The sequence below is a fragment of the Pseudopodoces humilis genome, chromosome 6 (genome assembly GCF_049639895.1).
Source record: "Pseudopodoces humilis isolate 2021_Gansu_Grassland_sample_001 chromosome 6, ASM4963989v1, whole genome shotgun sequence".
Taxonomy (NCBI): domain Eukaryota; kingdom Metazoa; phylum Chordata; class Aves; order Passeriformes; family Paridae; genus Pseudopodoces; species Pseudopodoces humilis.
In genome coordinates, this window is record NC_142205.1 from 39,656,645 (window position 1) to 39,678,008 (window position 21,364).

Below are 21,364 nucleotides of genomic sequence, written 5' to 3' on the forward strand. Positions count from 1 at the left end.
GGACTCAACAGCTTCTCCCAGTTATGGTGTTGTCAGAAAAGTTACTTAGTATTCCTCCAAGTGCTGCCTCCAAATCTTTAATGAAGATGTTGAAGGGAGCTGGGCTGAGGATTGAGCCCTGTGGAACCCCACTACTGACTGAATCCCAGCCAGATGTTACCCCATTCACTGTAACTCTGTTCCTGACCCATGAGCCAGTTGTTCACCCTTCATGTAACATGGTTATCCAGCTGTGTGGACATTTTGTCCAGGGGGATGCATGTCTTGTGTAACATCTTAATTAATGGTCTGAATAATGGGGCAGAGTTCTACCCTCAACAGTTCTGTAGATGGCACCAAACTTGGAGGAGTGGCTGATAGACTACAGGGTCATGCTGCCATTTGTAGGGAGTTTTTTAGGAATTTAGGAAGTTCAACAAGAAGTGCAAGAGTCCTGCACCCAGAGAGAAACAACCCTGGTGCACCAGCATATCCTGAAGACCACCTAGTGGAAAGTGCCTTGGCAGGAAAGGACTTCAGAGGGAAATCAAGTTGAACATAAGTTAGTGATGTGTCCTTATGGTAAAGGCGTAAAGTAGTATCATGGGTACAGAAGGTCCTGTCTGAAAAGGTATGAAGAAGTATAAACCCAAACAGGTTTTATGCAGGTAGAACAGATTGTCGATAGGGGTTTTGGAAACAGGGAAAAGGTGGAGATGAAATGTCAAGGTTTGTGAAACAGGACAATTACAAGCTCTGTACAACCGATCATGACTCACTAATTGTACATTAGTCATTTTCTAAAGAAACCTAAGGAAAAATAAAAATCTTATTAGTCAACTACAAACTATTGACCTAGAATTGAGGCTTTTTTCTTTGATACCACAGGCAGTGAAAAGACGTTTTTCTCACAGATTTTTTTTTTCTGCTCCATAAATTTTCTGAGACACGATTCTGTATTGAATGTCACCGAATATCTGATGAATACCACATCTGTGTGTTGTTATATATATCTGCAGGCATATTCTGAATTGCTTATAGTTATTTTTCTTAAAATGAAGATGATGTTCTTCACTAAATTATAATTGTTTTGTGTATTCAGTTCCACCAGTTATCCGAGTCTATCCAGAGAGCCAGGCGAGGGAGCCAGGTGTGACAGCTAGCCTTCGGTGCCACGCTGAAGGTATTCCCAACCCACAACTTGGCTGGCTGAAGAATGGAATTGATATCACTCCAAAGTTGTCCAAACAGCTAACTCTTCAAGGTAAAGGGGTGTATTTATTGTTCTCTACACACTGCTAATGGTTTATCTGTGCATCATTTCCATACTAGCTGGTCTTCTTCCACAGTTTTAACAAAGGCTTGATGTCTAAACTAAAACATTTCAAAAGATGTGAAATATTCCAGGTACTCCCCAAGACACATATCTTTCAAAGCTGCTTTCTCTTTGTTAGAATAATGATTGTACTTACTGGCAGGACTACCAGTAAATTCCAATGTGCTCTTCTCTGTTTGAAAATGTGCAGTATCTGAGTGAAGCCAACAGTCCAAGACCTGGTCCCAGCCAGAATTGATAAGAATCTTAATGAGATTTGGGGACCTGATAGTAGAAATGACTGGAGGAGAAATACCTGAAATGGATGTGCTGTTTTCTGAAGGGGATCAACAGAGCTCTGTGGGACTGCAGACATTGCACAAACACATGCAAGCCCTACCTCCCCCCTCAAAAAACCCCTAACCTCTAAAATCCTAAAAACCTGCAAAAAAATCCAAACCAAAAAAAACCCAGCCAAAACTAAAGGAGAGTCTTACCTTTAATCACCAGTTAATTTCTGTGAATCTTCAGGGCTCAGCAAAATCAGTAGACCTGTCCAGCATAAAATCTCTATGTGTCTTCAGTCTTTCTGGTAATTTTTGATCAGCCATAGGAAAAAAAATCTCCTGCTGCTAGTGTTCCCTTCAAAACTTTCTCTCACTCATCAGCAAAAACGAGGATGTGTAGTTAGGATAGGACAGCAATCAGCCTGCACTGTCAGAAGCAGTGGGACAGACATGACAAGTGTTTCTCTGAAGTGTTACTTCCCCTGAATGTGTCATAGTCCCCTGTTCCTTCATGTACAATTCTCCTGGATATTTGTGAAAATTCCTTGCAGAAACACTTTCCACTATGAGTAGAAAATGATAAACTTCTCTTCCACAGCAACATTCTCTTAATTTCTCCTCTAGGGATTTGAGGAATTTTTTTTTCACTTTCCTCTCTGTCCCATATATTTATGACTAATAAATTAAAAGGGTTCTTCTCTAGGCAAAATACATTCAATTCAAATTTCTAGCATGGAATTATTTGAAATAAAACTTTGAAAATCTCATTTCATTTTCCCAGAGATTTTTCTGAGTTAAACTATCTGTGCACTTGCTTCAAGCTAGAAAAATGCTACACCATAAGACAATGCTCCTCTTAGTCCATACTTTAGAATACCTGCAAAGCTGGTTTTTGTATAATTTTAAGTATACTATACTTAAAATTCAGTGAATCATTGTTCACACCATTATTCACATCACATTATTTAAAACATATTTACCCATACAAACTGGACTGTTTGTTAACATTCCTACACAGTGTGATGAACAATTCCTGAGGTTTCCTTAAGCTTCTACGTTGATGTAGAAATTTCAATGCACCTGTTTCCTCTGTTGTAACACTGCAGTCACACAATACCAAAACTAACTAGGCGCCTCTGGTTAGGAGTGACAAATTAAAGTTTTTATTTACTTTTAAAGTTTGGCCTGTTATGTTCCATGGGTTATTTTGTTTAAAGGAAATGATGGTGTCTAGTGACCAAATGCAACATAATAAAAACCTAATATTTACCTGAATTAAAATAAAAATCATAGTAATTTAAATATATGTATAAAACCTTATACTGATATTTGGCTCTGACGTGCAGAATTAACTGAGGCACTCTGAATATCTGTGAGATGAAATAGTGCATGTAATTCACTAGCCAGTTGAATACCTTTGGACTAATTTGGCATGCCTCCAAGTTATGAACTCCAGAATGAAAATGGTTTAATTAGTGTAAGCAGAGAAACCCTTCTGAATTTATAATCTGAAAGCACTAGCGTGTCTGCATGTTGATTTTTTCCTCTCCTTTCAGCAAATGGTAGCGAGGTTCACATTAGCAATGTGCGCTATGAAGATACAGGAGCGTACACTTGCATTGCAAAGAATGAAGCAGGGGTGGATGAAGATATTTCTTCTCTCTTTGTGGAAGATTCTGCTCGAAAGACACGTAAGTATTGTGAGAAGTATAAAAATACATCGCCCACACTCAAACATTTAATCAGTATTGAAACTATGAAACATTAAATAAATTCGAGTTTGTGTAGATAGCTGATTTAAAAAAATAAAGTTCAATTAATGGTATCCAAGAGTCACCGAAGGCAGCGTGCACAATCTCCCTTCAGCAGATTAAGTAGTAAAATTTAGAAGTATAATGAACTCTCTGATTCATTCTGTGAACCAACATATTTTTTACATTGCAGGTAAATTTTTTGCAGTTCCCTCATGATAGATGTGTTGCATACGAAGGAAATGTGAAAGGAAAAAGGAACTGGATATCTATATATGGGAATTATTAGTGTGGTTTCCAGTGGTTTATGGGGTGTGGGAGGAAGACATTTTCTTCCTGTCTGTTCTTGGGATATACCAAGAGTCAAAATTGGTCCCCATGACATGACAGTCATCATATGACTTGATCTCACCTACTGCTCAGCAGGTCTAGATCAGTTCCAGCCTGCTGTCTTGTGCCTGGAATGCTCAGGAGCAATGAACACATCCAATTCTATGCTGGGAGTTCAATGGGCCAAAGAAATCAGTATCACTGCTAGCAAGAAGCGTTCTTTATCCTCTGTTAAATGGTAGTGGGATTTATAAACCTTCTGCCTACTGTTTGTCTAACTTGGTACTTTTTTTTCTCTTACCTCACTTTGCTTAGAAAAATCCATTCCTGAGTTTATATTTAACCCATTTTTTGTTTGGCTTGATTTGTTGGTTTTGTCTGTTTGTTTTTTCTTTTGAATCTCTTACTTCAATGAATTCTACATATTTATTAGAAATACATCCAGTAAAATTATAGTTGTCTTACTAGTGAGTGTGATTGAATTAACTGAAGACATTCCTGTTTATTTAAAAGCTTATCCAGCAGTGCTAGGTACTTGGCAGGATACCAGAGGTGAAATTAGTAGCACTGCAACTCTGCCTGACACTTCCAAGCCACAGGATGTTGAGTTGAGTGACATATAGGCTTACTATGCTTTAAATGTTTCAGAGGAAATCTTCCATGCAGGATAATTTTATAATCTAAATGTTGATATCTTTACTTAGCTGCTTTAAGTAACAGTAATTATAACTGTAATTTTTCAAAAGCCTTAACATGTTTTTTTTTTAAAGTGTCATGAAAATTACTGCTCAGACATCTCTAGGAAGACACCTGAGGAGAAATAAGTTGTTTTATCATGCAGAGTTTCTAGTAATCTGGTAATGTGAAGTAGCTTGGCCACTTCCATTTGCCTATTGCATTGTGTGAAAAATGTGAATGTTGCCAGATTTCAAGACCCTGACGAAGTCTAGTTTGTGTTCTGTTTAGTTAAAACTTGTTTGGCCTTAACAAAAAAATATTTGTAGCCAAGCATCCAATTTTCAAGTGTTTTAGTTAAGTAATTTTATCTTCTGAAGACCTGATTTGTTGTGAATATGTATGGATATCCACAACTATGCAGAACACTTTTTCCAGGACTTGTAATGTGATGTAATCATTTTAGATCTGCTACCTTACCTCCTACCTTGTAAAAACACATGCCATACAGTGAACACTGCTTGTAACAAATGCTTTAATATCTACTAGCAGTAAGTTGTTAGAATGACCATTGGTGTCATGAAAGATGTAAAAGAAGGAAGACAGAATATAAACCAAATTATTTCTAAGACAATTCATCCAAAAGATATAGTCATCTTCCTTCCTATAAAAGTAATTTACTCTGCAAGTTCTGTGCTGTATGCTGAAGGGAAGCATTTTACCATTATGTTCCTCGGCATTTGTAAATGGTGTCCCAGGAATTGATCCATGTGTAAATACTCATAAATCCCAGAGGTGAATAATTATAACATTCAAATTTAGGTGTAGCAGATACTTACATGTTAAACTGCAATTTGCTCAGAATCCCATTTCAGTACATGCAAGAAGACTAAGGTACATAGTAATGAAGAAAGAGCTGACTCTAAACATCATTGTCACAGCTGTATGAACAAGTTACCTTAACAGGTACACATTTTTATAGATGCAGTTTAATAAACTGCTGCTGTTTTAAAAAATTCCTTTACAGGGAGGAGTTGCTAGCATTGGAGAACTGATATTAGATGTGGAAGGGCTCATTATTAACTCTTTTCTGTTTGTTATTATATTTTCCTCGAAACTCCTGTTCATACACTAAATTAGGGATTATTAGGGAATAAAATTACATAGGTAAAAACACTTGGATAGGATTGTGGGCTATTTTTTACCCCACCCACACATATTAAGCGCAGTGCTACAGCTACTTTTATTTCAAGCCTGTTGATGAAGTCACAAGTTACATTCTAAAGATAGTCTCTGGTGAATGTAAATGTGATTCCATATGATCTGATATAAAATATTTCTGTCATTGATGACATTTTTATAAATTATTTTGCTGTTATACTCCTTTAAGAGAATAAAACAGACATACTTCTTTTTTTTTTTGTTGTTGGTTCCTATTAGAGGGCTCCCTTTTAGAAATCTTAGGATAGGATTTAGAATAAAATAAGATCAAATTCTCACTAGCTTTTCAGTTAGTCTGGGCTTCTTTCCTTTCTGATGTCACATAAAGTAAGAATCAAAGTAAAATATAAGCATTGCTGAACATTGAGTTGATTTTCTATTGAGAATTTAGTGAGAACTTTACAGTTGAGATCTAAAATATAAAGTATTGCCTTTAGCATGATAGTAATTTCAAAAGCCACATAGGAAATGCAGAACATTATTCCATTACCAGTGCATGTATTTTATTTCCTAGAAAGTTTAACAGTCAAAGTAAATACTCACTTTTTTACTTATCTGACCTTTTGTTTGTGTGCATGGGAAAACTTTTGGGGTTTAATGTTACTTCACACCAAAACCTATTTTTTTTTTCCCCTGTGGAGTCTCTCTTTCAATACATTTATGGAAAATTCAGTTTAGTGCATGGCTAGTTGATTTCTCTGCAAATTGGTAATTTAAACAGCTTCTAAGAGAAAATACTATATTTTCTGGTACCTCAGACTAAATAAAAATCAGTGTAATTATGGATAAGTAGATTGTTAAATAATAAGCAAACCTTTACCTCACCTGTCTGTCTAAAAGTGCTATCAGATTGCTAGGTTTTCATAATTCACAGGATTGTTATAGATGCATATAATGCATGTGTCTGTATTATAAAGAGAAGTGAAGGTAAAGCTATACTGAATTTTGGGAAATGTGATGCTAGTAGGAAAAATAAAGTTATACAATGTGAAATATGAATTAAGGGTGCTAGGCACTTCTTTGTTTTAAAGTTTCCAGTTTCAGAAATTTGAAGTCCACTTACCAAGATAACTCAATATACTTTGATGATAATGGCTCATCATCAGGATGGTAGTCTAGATGGAAGTGAATGGAAAACACTCTGAAAATTCTTTGTCATTCAGATCTGTTCAGTAAATACCAATACTGAACAGGGAAGTATTGTTCTGTCTCACATAGCTAAAATTTTGAGTTGTGGATGATAGTCTCAAGGATAGTTTGACCTCCTCTTATCACAGCCTTTTTCAATGTGCACTAAAAATAAAACTTCTGAAAACATGCCTTCATTTTAACATTGTCTTAGGTGAGAGAAATTAAATATTTTTTTTAAAAAATGCTTTAACTTTAGCTGTGCCTTTTACCAATAAACTAATTCTATAGCTGAAATTTCATTTATTTGTATATTTAACAACTGTGTCCTGGCACATGGGTCCTTTTTGCTAGATTTGTGAAGTTGTAATGGAAAGTTTTAGTTTATATTACCTATATAAATGTCTCTTACAAGTACTGGTGACAAATGTCTTCTGCTCTCTATTATCAGATCCTGTTTAATTCCTCTGATGTTGATAATAGCAGTAGCATCTAAAATACTTCTCAATGTGAGAACTGTGTTGTTCTGATTCTCTAGAGACTGCAAATTCTCTTTTTGCTGTGAATTCTATTTTCCTTCAAGCCTGCAGTTAAAGCCATTGAGAATGAGATAGCTGGTCTGGTAGACAGCTGAATAACCCCTGTGGTGACTGGTAAAAACATTCTGGGGATTAATGACCTGGTCTAAATCTCATTGAAGACACAAGAGTCTCCTCTAGTGTCATGATCCTCTAATAATACCTGAGACAGCTCCGCTGTGTTGGAAGGACTCTTTGGTGTAATCACATTTGTGTACACATATACAAATAGCAGTTTAAAACCTGGTTTTATTTTCAGGTTCTATTTTTCAGAACAGGTATTGCAGGGATTCATAGATTTAAGCATGATGGAACCATTTTTTGTAGCTCTGTTCTATCTTCTACATTTCACAAGACACTAAATTGCATTCTGTTCTGCCTGAATACAGATCTAATGTTTTGTTTGTCTGAAGTGTGTCCTTACAGAGATTCATATACCTGATCCAGACATGCAGAGAGTCAAAATATCCCTCATTTCTCTTGGTATTTTGCTTTAGTTATTAATCAATTTCACTAATACAGAATACTGCTTAGTTTCCATTTTGAAGTCAGTTTTTTCTTCACTTGCCTCCTTTGAGTCTCTCTTTTTTTTCCCCTCCAATAAATTGACCTCTTAAGAATTCTTGTCCTATCAATATATGAATATTGATTGCAAATTCTCACACACACAATATATAAGTTTCTCATAATAAAACAATTACCATAGTACTCAGTCTTTTTGTCTTGAAAGTTCTAATTGTTTTGCTACAGTTTGTTTTTTTTCCAAAATGAGAACTGCTCTTTGCAGAAGCAAATGTATTATCTGTTTCTTTAATGTTCTGGAAAGAGAAATATATATTTGGTAATTTTTTTATTCTACACCCACCAATCCTTTGTCACTATTTTCCACTAATACCAGCAGAGGAATTTTGTTTATATGTTTATCTCCTATACGCTATCAGACCTCACTTTCCAAATCCTGTTCCTTCTCACCTGTCTCAGTTAGGCATAGTCTGTTCTTTGTTTTCCAAGACATCTACCATTTGGATAAAACAAAATTTAATTTGTTGTAGAGATGACCTTGACAGATTCAATCAAATATTGATGTTTGAAAATGTTCTTTACCATTACAGGTAATTCACAGACTTCTTAGGAAATGATTTTTATATTTGTTTACAGGTCATTGATGAAAGTGGTGAAGGTACCTGTTGCTCTAGATGTCCTCTAGAATTTTCTTCTTCACCTTTTATTAATGACTTAACTACATTTTCAGATTAATTATTTTGTCAGTTTTTAATTCAATTAACATGTGTTTTACCAATATTAGATAACTCATATTTAATCAGAATATTCTGAGTTAACAAATCAGATGTTTAGAAAAGTTATGGGGTACAAATATATGACTTTTTACATTACCAAACTCCTATTTACATAAAAAGTTAATCAGGTTTGTCTGTGAAGACCTGGTGTCTGTTAGAACATATTAGCTGACTTATAATTGTATTCTCTTTTTTTGATTTCTTACTTAATTTAATTCTGTGCAAGTGTTGTCTGTTCTTTTGTCTGGGTCATATCCCCATTCTAACTAGCCTACAGCTACATGAGTTATTAAGTTTCAGGAAGTGGGGCAACTACTAGGAGCAGATACAGCGGTACTTTATGGCACTCTGTAACATATTCTGAAATGTATTCAAAACTAATAGCACCAGACTAAACAGCTGAAACAACTTTTAGCAAGTATTCTATGCACTGAATTTGGACCTGGATATTTTAAACATTTGTCTTGACTACACATTATTTAGCCTTCTTTTTAGTCCTTTGAAAGGTAGAAGGTATTCAGTCAGGCTCTGGTCTCAGTTATTATCCTGCTCCTGTACAAATGCAGGACAATAATATTTATAGAAGAATATTGCCAAAAGAACATTAAAAAACCCAAACTGGTTCATAGTAGCACAATTTAAAACTTGAATAGCTCTGATGTGACAATGCTTTTTTCTACCTTTAGCAACAATCTGTGATGATTTTCAGGGTTTTTTGTTGCTGCTGTGGTATAAAGGAATGCCAGACTGCTGGAATTTCTTCTACTAGCAGAAAAATGGCATTTCATCATAACTAAGACTCCTTTTCTTAAGGACTCCAATTTTTCTCTTTTTTGTAAACAGCAAAAGCACCCAGCATCCCAGCATCCAGCATCCCAGCAGCAGCTGATAAAAGATAGCTTTTCACTTTCTAGCTTGTGCAGGTACATTTTAAGGGACTCACAAATCTTTTATTAACAGATAGGTTTCTCCTCCATACTACTGGATTTAACATCCTTTAAAGCATGAGCGCACAAATGGACAAACCCACTGTAGATTTCTGTTGATGACTACATTTGATAATCACAAACACATTGGGTCAGCCCAGCTCTTAGAAGCCATAGGGCAAACCAAAGTCATCATCTTTCTGTCATTGAAACACTTCTTGGAAGCTGAAGAATTTAAACATAGGATGAAGACAATTTGGCAGTGTACCTTGACAATATATTTTTGAGAAAGGTAGAGTGGGTAACATGCTACTGCCTTTTTTGTTCATATGCAGTAGAATAACAATTTGAAAGAGAGAAGGAAGAAATTACAACTTCCATCTGTGGAATTTATTTATTTAGTTAGATTCCATTGAAATAGTAGTAGGACCAAAGGAATTGGTCCAAATTTCAATTTTTAATCAAAGTAACATTAATTGAATATGGAACATAATACATAGCTAAATATACCGAATAAACCATTTTGTTAACTTAGAAAAAAGATAGCAAGGAAGACTTAAACCACTAATGGAATATTTAACATAAATAATGCAGTATTACAGTATCACTGTAATTTTTATAACCATATGGAATATCAGATTACACTGAATATAGATTTTTGTTTTTTCCTGAGGAAGAAAATCTAACAGTGTAGAAAACAGGAAAATGGAAATAGTCATCACCAAAGACAAGTAAATATTTTCAGGGGTAATTTTCAAGTACTCAAATTTTTTTTCTTAGCTACTAGTAAAATATTTACAAGTAAAGTAACTTTAAAAATCCATTTTTTTTTTTTTTATAACTTTGACATGTACTATGGTTGTACTTTAGTTTCTTTTCTGTTTCAATTTAGAATAATCCTACTATTCTAGAGCCACAGAACATAAAAACTCATGCTGTTTCTTTTGAAGTGAAATAGTTCTGTGGGTTTGTTATTTGTCATTTTTTAAGAATATTTTAATTTCTCCTAACTGTTTCCAGAAAAACTGTGTTACAAAATGCAATTGATTAATATGACTTCTTAGGTGTTTCTCTAAATTTTTTTTGAGAAATATGTATGCACCTTGGGGAAGCAACTGTCATGATAGAGTCATCGAATAAAGCTTTTGAGACATTTCCAAGACCAATTTGAAAGTACTTGATGAACTTCTAATATTTAGTAGCTTTTATTTTGTTTATCAACCATAGGCTCTTGTGTTACTGAATTCACCCACTATGACATCGTCATATACAGCAAAGTAATTTATTCTATGGTTTCTTTCACTTAGTCACAAAAAGCAGAACAGAAGTTCTCTACCTCATGCACTGTATCTTAAGACTAGATTAAAAAAGGATAATATGCCATTAAGTTCCATGCCATTAAGTGACTCTATTTCTAACTGCCTTGTTTAGGTAATGTCATAGTCTTATCACCTAACAAGATTATGTGATCTGAATGCCACAGACTTGACAGGTTTATGGCTATCACAAGCAACAAGGCATCTCCACTGTCTAGAACTGGGAATAAGCCTAAAAGCCTTTTGACTGTGATTTATGGCCCAAATTCTCTCTGAAAGGCTTTATGCAATTTTAATAGAATCTTCCTGTCACATCTGATACTGAATGATACCTATTTACCTAATTTCCTCAGAGATAATTTATGCTGGCATTTTATTTTATGGCAGAACTAAATAAGTTTATACTTGTTGACAGCATTGTAGGCAAAGACTTTATTTCAAACTTCCAAGTAATTCAGCTCATGAACCATTTTTTCTTCCTGCTAGAATACACTGGATTGAGTTAATGTGCTATGGGAAGGGACTTATGCATGATTCATTATAAAGGGTTATAAAAAATGTAGGAAAATAAGGTAACATGTTCATATTTGAGCAAAATTAAAGTGTCAACTGTTGACTTTTAACTGATAAATAATAGTCTAATATACATAAACCAGATCTTTGGTTATTGTATTAGCCTAAAAAGAAATTGAAGTGCATGTCAGATAAGAACAGACTGGAATGGATGGAATTTGTAATGAAAATTATTTTAAAAATGCTTGAAGCGAGCAATAGATAACATTAAAAAAGTGTTTGCTTCACAAATAAATTAGGTTTTAAATATTTACATTTGTATATAAACCAAACAAATCTGAATTTATTATAGAAAAAGAATGAAAATAAAAGCAGGTATGTTCCTAACAATTTTCGTTCTGTTTGATTATGGAATCTGAGCAAAACATAATTCATGTCAACCTCATCTTCACTTTTAACACAATTTTATTTTTAATATACAAATAATAAGTAAAAACTTACGTGGTTCAGCAAAAAGATAGTAATTATGTTATAGATTTACCATGTAACATAAGAGCAGTTATTTATACATTAGAGATGTGAGAAAAGAGACTAAGTAACATATACACTGTCTTTATCCTGTGTTTAGGATTAATCAAAACTGTTGACAGTGGTGGTGGCTATGAATGAATTAAGGCAACAACATCCCTTTAAATATCTTGAAATTACTTCTTTAATGCAATTGAAAGTACAGCAGATTATGATAGGACAATTCTGAAAAATAATGTTGAACTACACATTTTTTTCATATGACTTTATTGCATTTTCCTCATTGTCCTATTTTCTATTACATCTACTTGTGACCTCTTGCCATCATGGAATTGAAAGCACTGAAAATGACAGTGGCTTCCTATCTGATGGTGCAAAGCTTAGAACAATCAGCTGATATGAAACCATTGATTTTTTAATCAGCTGTTAATTTCTGATAGATATTTGGATAAAATAATTACAAAATATTTAATAGAAAGCTTGTCTTTTGACGAGACAAAACTTGGAATTAACCACAGTGGTTCTATGAACAAACATTATTTGCAGTTTTCCCCCCACATTTTATTTCTCATATTATATAAGGCAGAAAAGTGTATTTTTGATTGTTTCCTCTTTTTTTTAAGCCATCTTAAACTGCATTTTTGTCTTATGCAGAAAACAAGGAAATTTTTCAGATATTAAGGTTTTAATTAATATCCATTTTGTTTGAGTATGTCTGGATATATACTATTGCGTGCTGATTGCTGAAAATTTGGACAGTTAATTATAATGCCAAAGGGAAATAGAAGAGCTATATTTAGTCTTCAAACCCACTCAATGTCAATTTCACACACACACACACACACACACACACACGCACTTTATTTCCAAAATGCATTGAATGTTTCAAGAAAAGAAAAGTAGGGAGGAAGAATACTAATTGACATAGTTGAAATCTTTGAAATTGTCTATTGGAACAGAAAAGTGAATGCAATGACATTTTTTACCAATCCAATAAGAAAGAGAAGGATGCAGAATTTATTTGGAAATTGATATTGCAGTTCCTTCATTCATTTAGTATGAGAAATACCATGGATTTTTGCAGTTGTTGTTTCCATCCTAAGTGGATAAGAATTTACACTGCTATTAGTCTGCTGCAGAATTTCATGAATTACCAAGGGCAGAGTTTAGTGAAATATGTGCAACCAACACAATGTATAACAAAGATGCAGAGCAGGCATTCAGATGTTATGTTAGCTGCTCCTAATCAAAGGCTGGGGCTGTACAGAAAACCATAGAATAGCCGTGTAAGGACCATGAAGAGTGATTTCTATGGAGCTGTAAGTGTGCTTAAAAAAAAAAAAAGAAAAAGAAAGAAAACCTCTTTCAGAAAAACTTGGTTTCTCCCTTCTTTTGCACTGCTGGGGGATGAGGGAGAGGGAGGAGCAATACAGACTTCTTTTTGATGATAATATAAAAGGCCCAAAAACAAATGGTGTAATAAAATAGCTATTTTAATAAGCTACAATAAAAAGAGGAATATAGACAGTGAGTAGATCTTGCAACCCTTCACATGCTGGGCATCGCGGGTTTATTCAGCATGGGATTAATTGTGGATGGATGTTCCCACAGCAAGCTGCACAGATCCTGTCGGTGGAGAGGTTCCCGCTCCCTCCCCCGCTGTGCTGGTTTTATCTGGTGTAACAAAGAAAGCCGTGTATCTTCCGGCAGGTTGCGATGTTGTGTTTGTGGAAAGACCCAGGAGCGTGCAGCACAGGTTTGTATGGCATTCCAGCACCTCCCCTTGCAGCAGGTACCCGTGTGACATGCAGGGACAAGGTCACTTCCCTGTGACAGGGCCCCATGCAGCAGACTCAGCCCACCCAAGGGCACCAACTTCTGCAATACAATGTCTTCTGCAAGGCTCCCAGTACATCTCCCAGTACTATTTTATAGCTCTGTGGAATCAGGGCAAAAGAGAAGAGGTATTCTGTCTTGAAACCAGAACATTTTGCTGAGATCTATCAATAACTCTGTATTCTTATACTGTGAAGGTAACTGTTTGGGAATTTAGTATAAAGTGTGGCTGAAAATGTTAATTTTTGCTTAACCAAAAAGGAAGACAAACAATATGTTCCATAGCATACTTTATAGCTATACATGCTTTACTTGTTCCAGCATTGAACTCTTTATCTCAAGACTTGACATCTTTCCTGAACACAGCTTATAGGTCTGATTAAAAAAATAAGTGGGGTTTCTTGATCTGTTGGGGAAGATGGAGGCTGTTGTTTATATTATATTGCATTCTTAAATTATATCTCAGTTTACTTCTAGCTGATTTGCTTATTTTAAAATTATGTGAGGCTTTTAAAGCGCTTTTATTATCCTGCCATTTTTTTTGAGCTAAGCTCAGACTCATACACATCATTTTGCATTAACACAAATTATTGTGTTCTGAACTTAGCATCTTAAATCATTTTGTTTGATCCTGTATGATTCCACACAGTTGCAGATTTGTAATTACTTTTTATTTTCATTCCTATGTCACCCCTAGAAAAACACTGATAAACTGTAGACTATTATGGCTGAATTTATGGGACCTCAAGTGCCATGTATTACATGGTTATTTCCTCACAATGTGAAGAGAAAAGTAATTTTAAAGGAAATCCTCCATATTGCCCTGGGGAAATTAATTTGCTTTATAACATAAGAAAGACTGTGTAAGATAACATAAGCAAATACAGAATTGTGATCTGCATCTGGTGCCACTGTCTGGGCATGTAGGGATACATTTTAAAGTTCCAGAGCCCATTTGGAGCTGAGTTTGGTGAATGACATAAAGGGAAAAAGATGGGCTGCTACAGAGACATCAGCATGAAAAAGAAGGTTAAGGGTGATGGGGACCTGGTGGCAAAGGATATGGAAGAGGCCAGGTTGTACTGGAGGTTTCTTCACATCAGTCTTTCCTGGCAAAAGCATTCCTAGGAACATGACACCAGTGGGAAAATTAGGGAAGGGAGTCATCCTCTGGCAAGGAAGCTTTCTTTATCCATGGTATATAGGATCTGACTGAGACCATTTAAATGACGTGGACTTTCAAAGGTGAAAGGGTCTCAATAGGATGCACCTACAAGCACTGGGCAAACTGGCCCACGGCATTGTGAGGCAGCAGCTCTTGACAATCTATGAAGGATCATGGTGATCAAGGAGGTTCCTGCAGTCTGTAAGGGAGCCAGCACCACTTTCCAAGGGCGAGACAGGGAATCCAAGACTCCATAGGTACATCAGCCTCACATTGGTTTCTGGAATAGAGATGGAGCATTTCACCCTGGAAGCCATTCCCAGAACTAGAAGGGATTTAGGAGCAGTCATCATGGATTTACAGAGGAAAGAATTCCTGGTCAGCCTGACAGTCTCCTGCAGTTAGGTGAATGGCAGGGTGGATGTAGGGGATGTTGTTTCAAATGTCCTTAGAAATCTTTTGGACACTGCCAAAGACAAAACCGTGAAGTTCAGGCTGGATGGACAGACAGGAGGGTGAATCCAAAACTGGCTGCATTACCAGACTCAAAGGCCTGCATCATATCCCAGAGCTGTTTTTTCCCCCTCTCCTCTCTGCTGAAGTACAAATGATATTTTGGGAAAATCTTAGTATCCAGGCCTTTTCTGAATTCAGAACTCAGGATTCAGTTCCTGTTTTCACTCTCAACTTTCAGCTGTCAACAGTTGAGGAGCTTCTGTGTACCAACATAATTTTTAATATGATGTTTTCCATTGCTTTCTCCAAACTTTTTTTTAAAGCATACTGTTTTTAGCTTTTGTAACACTGTGTTTCAATGAACCTCATAATTTCATTATGTGTGTGGGTGACATATGTACTTTCTGTGTTGTGTTCCTTTCCTTTTATTTTTTTTTTTTTAATTTTTAAAATTTCTTAAGTTCATTACTTTGCAGTATGAGTTGGTTTTTAGTGATGGTGTTTTAAAAATTTTATTCTGTTGCATGCGGAGTTCTAAATGCTTAAAATTTGCCAGACTAAATTTGCTTTCTTTTTTATTCCTCCACAGACAGAAAGAGCAATATTAGGATAATATAATTTAATTTAGTCTCAAAGGTCTAAAATCCAATTGTAAACAAGATGGCCAAATAAAATTTATGTTTTCACGGAAAAAAATCAATGTAAACATTTAGTTGGTTACCATGCCATCTTACACATCCGGTTTTGGTCATCCAAATAGAATGATGAACATTATACAACATGACAATTTTGATAGCATGGCTGCCCTACAGACATACAGAAAAATATCTTGTGTATGTTTTAATTTTGCATATCTCTCTCATAGCTATATTCTGAAATCAATCTCTTCAAAGTCCAGGGTTTAAAGGAAATAATGAAAAATGCATCACCTCTCATTAATATGTATCATTTATGTGCATGAAAACTGCACATGCTTTTTGTAATGGATTATAAAAAACACTTGATAATGGCTAATGGAGTTAGGGATTTAGTGTGAGTGATGGGGGTTACCCTATCCCAAATAACTACTATGGCTAATCGCAATTTTGTCACGTGAGACGAAGAACTATTTTTAATTTACTGTTTCCATTGGTTTACCTGTAGGAGTATTTTAGTGAATCAGACATTAAAGCATCATAATTATTTCATAATTTATGTATCATTTCTTGTTTTCCCCTGTTCATTGGTATTTTCTGTTCTTTCTTTCTCTTACATGCTGCAGTTGCAAACATATTGTGGAGAGAGCAAGGTACTAATGGAGATTACTTTTGTTTGTATTTTCTGTAGTATGATGAAATGCTCATCTGTTGTTTCTTTTGTGTGTGTGTATCTGTGTTCATGCTCTACAGTTGCAGTAATTACCTACCACCTTGAAACACTGAGGAATTTGACTTAAAAAAAATTAAGTGGAAATTAATCTTATAAATGCTCATACTTTTGTTAACTGCTTTTCCTTTTTGGGAGAGAGAAGGAAATAAGTTGTTCACAATTTTCAGACAGTTGTTCAAAGATATACAACAAGAAGCCCAGATTTAAAATGTAGACGTGTAACTTTTGATTGTTGTCTTGTTGGAACTTCTAACCAGTCAGCCTATATGCTATTGAGATTGATTTTCTTGTATGAATCTCTCTTATCTGACAAAATTATAAACAGTTTAAAATTGAGACACCCCTTGTTGCTTAATGAAACCAAGCATTTTATTTTTATACTCAGGAAAGGTTTGTAAATAAATGTTGGGGCAGGGAATGGATGTTTGTGATGAACTAAAGGATAAATATAAAGACACAATCAGGTGCTATTAACATAAAAAACATGGAAATTTTTTTTTAAAAGCAAAAGATAGGTATTAATTTTCATATATATGACATAATCTCAAAATATATCCTCATATTCCAGAAAAATATCATAATCATGAATTCTCATTCTGTTGGTCTAAGTAGCCTGTTCTTCATCTAAAGTTGCAATTTAGGAATTAATATATTTCAGGAGTATGAAATTGTTTCAATTATTTCCATTGTAAGATTGATAATAGAAGATAAGAAGTGGATCAGGCTTTGCTGTGAATTTATGCTAGAAATGGTATTTCTTTAGACTTTTTAAAATTTTGTTTTTAATTAATTTAAAGATTTAAAAATCTGATATTTCATTTGCCTGTGTATAGCAACCTTTGGCATTCTCAGTGTATTTATAAATAGGAACTAGTTTTATTTTTTCATTCCTGTTTTACCAGTTTTTCAGGTGGTACAAACACTCATCTCTGTGATTGTAGTGGAGCTCAGCTGTGATCCTCCTGCTCTATTGGCTTTGCGGAGTACAAATGATGTGTTTAGAGTTTCATAAAATTCCACTGTTAATAATTAAACTGATATGCAACAAGATTGTACCAAATTCTCTAAAGTGTGCTGTTCTCACCTCTTGTTGGAAAAGTATCAAATATGGTTTATCTCAAAACTGAAAACATGATTAGTATCCCCTTGATTTATAGATGATTGTCTTTTCAAGTCAGTTTGTTGCTTTTAGTCATTAGAATGCACCTTGGAAAATGTAAATGCTGTGACAAAAAAGACCAGTTAAAAGTAATAGTGCTTATGGTAAAGGCATTCAAATTTCTGTGTGACAAATGTGAAACCAAACGAAAAGCAATTTATAGTAGCAGATTTTGTGTCTCCTAGGGTAGATCTTCTCAATCTCTCCTGCATTTCTCATTGGCCAATCCTTGTGTTTCCAACAAATATTGTTACTAATTAAACACTGGAAATATTTTACAAGACAGCAATACCCTGAAGATGACAATAAACACCACCAACTTCTCTGGGCCATGCATACTCTGCCATTTTCTGTTATGAAAGTGTTAACAGGTAGGAAGAGAGGGATGGGTGATTAGTAGGACAATCAAGATCATGAAATCATATATAGGCCTTAGTGCCTAAGATATTTCTGTATCAAATGCACAAAACCTTTATCACAGACAATTGCTTCAGAAAATCTGAAAGGATTCTGAAGGTGCATGTGTATTAAAATAATAATACAATATATATATAATTATAAATATATTCATATATATGGAAAAGAACCCCAACCACCACCATTTTAAAAAAAATCATTGTTAGCCAGTTTAAAGTATCCGCTTAAACTAAATAAAGCAAATCTATTTATCTATTGCTTCTGGCATTGCATTAAAAATGTGCAGGATTGTAATTAGTGGGGGGGAGAGCTGCAAAATTAATTCTTCAAATGAATAGTTCCTGTAGTTCTGAAAAAGTAGGAGCCGAGGTGATTATATATTTATGCAATTAGATTTTTTTGCAGGTATCTGTAGCCACTCAAATAAAGAATTTTGGGTCATAATAAGTTGGAAAAAGGAATTAACTAATTGGATCCATAGGTAAAGTTTTGTTATATGAACTGACTTTCTTAACTAGGTATTGAAATGGAAGGATGGGTTTGATACTGTATGTCCTTCACTGTTTTTGTAGAACAGTTTGGTGAACACTATTACCCAGACTTTAAAAACAAAGCCTTAAAACTTGAGCTGTTTATTAGACATAAATAATACCTGTACGTTGGAAATCTTGCTTTGGAGTATTGGCACCTGAGGTGGAGGTTTTAGGAGCCTGATTATCAAATGTCTGGGTCACCCGGGGCTATCGTCTGAGCTACTTCCTCATATTCTGGTATTGCCTATCCTGCTAATTACTATAATATACTTCATCCAATGAGAAGAGGGAGAAGGGAAAACCCCATTTTGTCCCCAGCCATGTTCACATATTCATCCCCAAGGCACAATATGCCAGTTGCTCAGCTATAGATCTCTACACTGTGTTCACCGTGTTCGCTGACATCAGGCTTATCTGCAAACTTCAGCTGTTCTTACATGATATGATGTCAGGCATTCTTTAAAGAGAGACCACATACATACATACATACACAAACATGCATTCCCCCTACCCCCTCTTGATTTTGTCATTATTTTATTTTTTATTAAGACCTGTTCTCTCTCTCTATTAACATTGGTTTTCCCTCAGAATTTAGGATAAGCAGAATTTCAGATTCAGATTTCTTTTTCATGGGTTTCACTCCTCTGTGTTCCTATACCAAATACTGTTATTCAGGATGCATGCACATTTTTACCATTGTAGCAAACAGTCTAGTTGGTTAGAATGGTTACAGTTATGATTTTCTGAGTACTATGATTTTCTTCAAAGAATTTTATTATATATTATTATTATAATATGAACTGACCATCCACACAGCAAATCAACAACTGTTGTCTTATTTGGCACACAGAAAACTAATGAGACTGTCCTTTTCTTTGGACATGACCATGATCACAGATATTGTGAGATTTCATGCTACAGATCTGGTTCTCATCTTCTCCACAAAATTTAGCATCATGCCTTTCAGCAACATTGTGGAAGAAGGATTGAATAGTTCTGTAAACACCTATGGCCCTTCAACAAATATCTGCCCAACTCTGTCTATCTAATAAAATAAAATAGAGAATATTTCCTTTTCTGACTGAAATATCAAGTAAGGTTTTATAGCAAAGACTCGGGTCTTCTCTTTCAGTGCTATACAGAAATTATGTAAAGTCCTCCATCCCTAAGCAAAAGAAAAAAAGGTGTACATGGAGAATTTTATTTCAGTGTAGATGATTTCACAAGTTCACTTTTATTGCTGGCACTATCAAACTGCATTTCTAGATCTGTATTCATAAAGACATTGTCTTGCCAATGGAGAAAACTATGTAAAATCTGAATAATGTAACAGTTTTGTTTCAGTTTCACAACAAAAGATCCCATAGGTTTAGCTGTATTACCATTATACGCATTAACAAACTGATCTCATACCAAACTCTGATTAAGTTTTTAGTTCAAGACAAGGATTTTCTTTTTTGTCATTATTTAATTTTATACATTTCAATGTGTTTTTGTCCCTAAGGTCTGGGAATTGGGAACATGTTTTATGTTTTTTATGAAGATGGCATCAAAGTAATACAACCAGTGGAATGTGAATTTCAGAGGCATATTAAGCCTAGTGAAAAACTCCTCGGTTTTCAGGCAAGTTGTTTTTAACAATCTATTTGCAGTGTTTTCTCAATTATAATTTTCTTTACATAAGAATTTATTATTACTCGTTCAGTGTTTTCTGCTTGATAAATTCAGCCATGTTTTCTGAATTAATAAATAGCTTATAATGGTGATCTCAAAATTTCTTGTATTTTCCTCAGTTAAATTCAAGCTTTCAGTCCCTCTATTCAATTGAATATTCCCTGAATACTTTTGCAAACCTTTTCCCTCTTTGGCTGTCTTTCTCCTTTCCCAGTTCTTTAACAGCTCTCTATTTCTGGATTTGTTGGTTTTTTTAGTCCCCACCAGCTCCCCACCTCTAACCCACCAGTTAAGTTCATCTTAGTGAATCAGGGATTGATTCTCTCTATGTTAAATACAGGATCTTTGTGGGGCATGGAGGTGTTAATGGTTTCTTTTTCCTCACTGGATGTTTGTCTGTATCAAACTCCCAGCTATCATGAGGCAAATCCCTGTCCTGGTAAAAGCTCTCACAGCTTCCACTGAAGTTAGTAGAGATGATTGATGCTTTGGTTCCAACTTAAAATTCATATAAGTAGTTGCAATAACTTTACTGTTAACATATTTATAGCTGATTTCTCCAAAATCTTAGAATTTATGATATAGTTTCCCTGAGTAGGATACATAAAAACACTAGTGTATTCTCCACTTCCATTTATTCTTGTGATGTTTTTCCTTTACTGCTAATCAAATTGCTAGCTGGCATGATGCATGTTCCCACAGGAACACTTGGTACTAGTCACTACATTAAGACTTACTCTGTATGATATATCAGCTTTCAAAAATAGTAACTTTTTCTCATTTGGATTTGAATGAGTGACCTTGAAATACATACTAAGCATTGAGCTGTACACTTTGGATTTTTTTTTTTTCTCTAATGCCTCAATGACAGCAGAGCTAGAGCTGTCTCAATGGAATTTGCCTCTTCAGTT

The 21,364-nt window shown here is 34.8% G+C and overlaps 1 protein-coding gene across 6 annotated transcripts in view; it reads left to right on the forward strand.

Moving 5' to 3' along the window:
- The window catches only part of FSTL5 (follistatin like 5), a 381,034-nt gene that overhangs the window by 318,095 nt on the left and 41,575 nt on the right, over positions 1–21,364 (forward strand). For 5 of the 6 annotated variants that reach the window (XM_088056863.1, XM_005517596.3, XM_088056864.1 and 2 more), the window contains 4 exons: positions 1,082–1,243; positions 3,138–3,272; positions 16,564–16,590; positions 20,284–20,402. In XM_088056863.1, coding sequence (XP_087912989.1) covers positions 1,082–1,243; positions 3,138–3,272; positions 16,564–16,590; positions 20,284–20,402 — 443 coding nt within the window. The remainder of the gene's footprint in view (positions 1–1,081; positions 1,244–3,137; positions 3,273–16,563; positions 16,591–20,283; positions 20,403–21,364) is intronic. The other variant, XM_014259202.2, reaches the window with a different exon arrangement.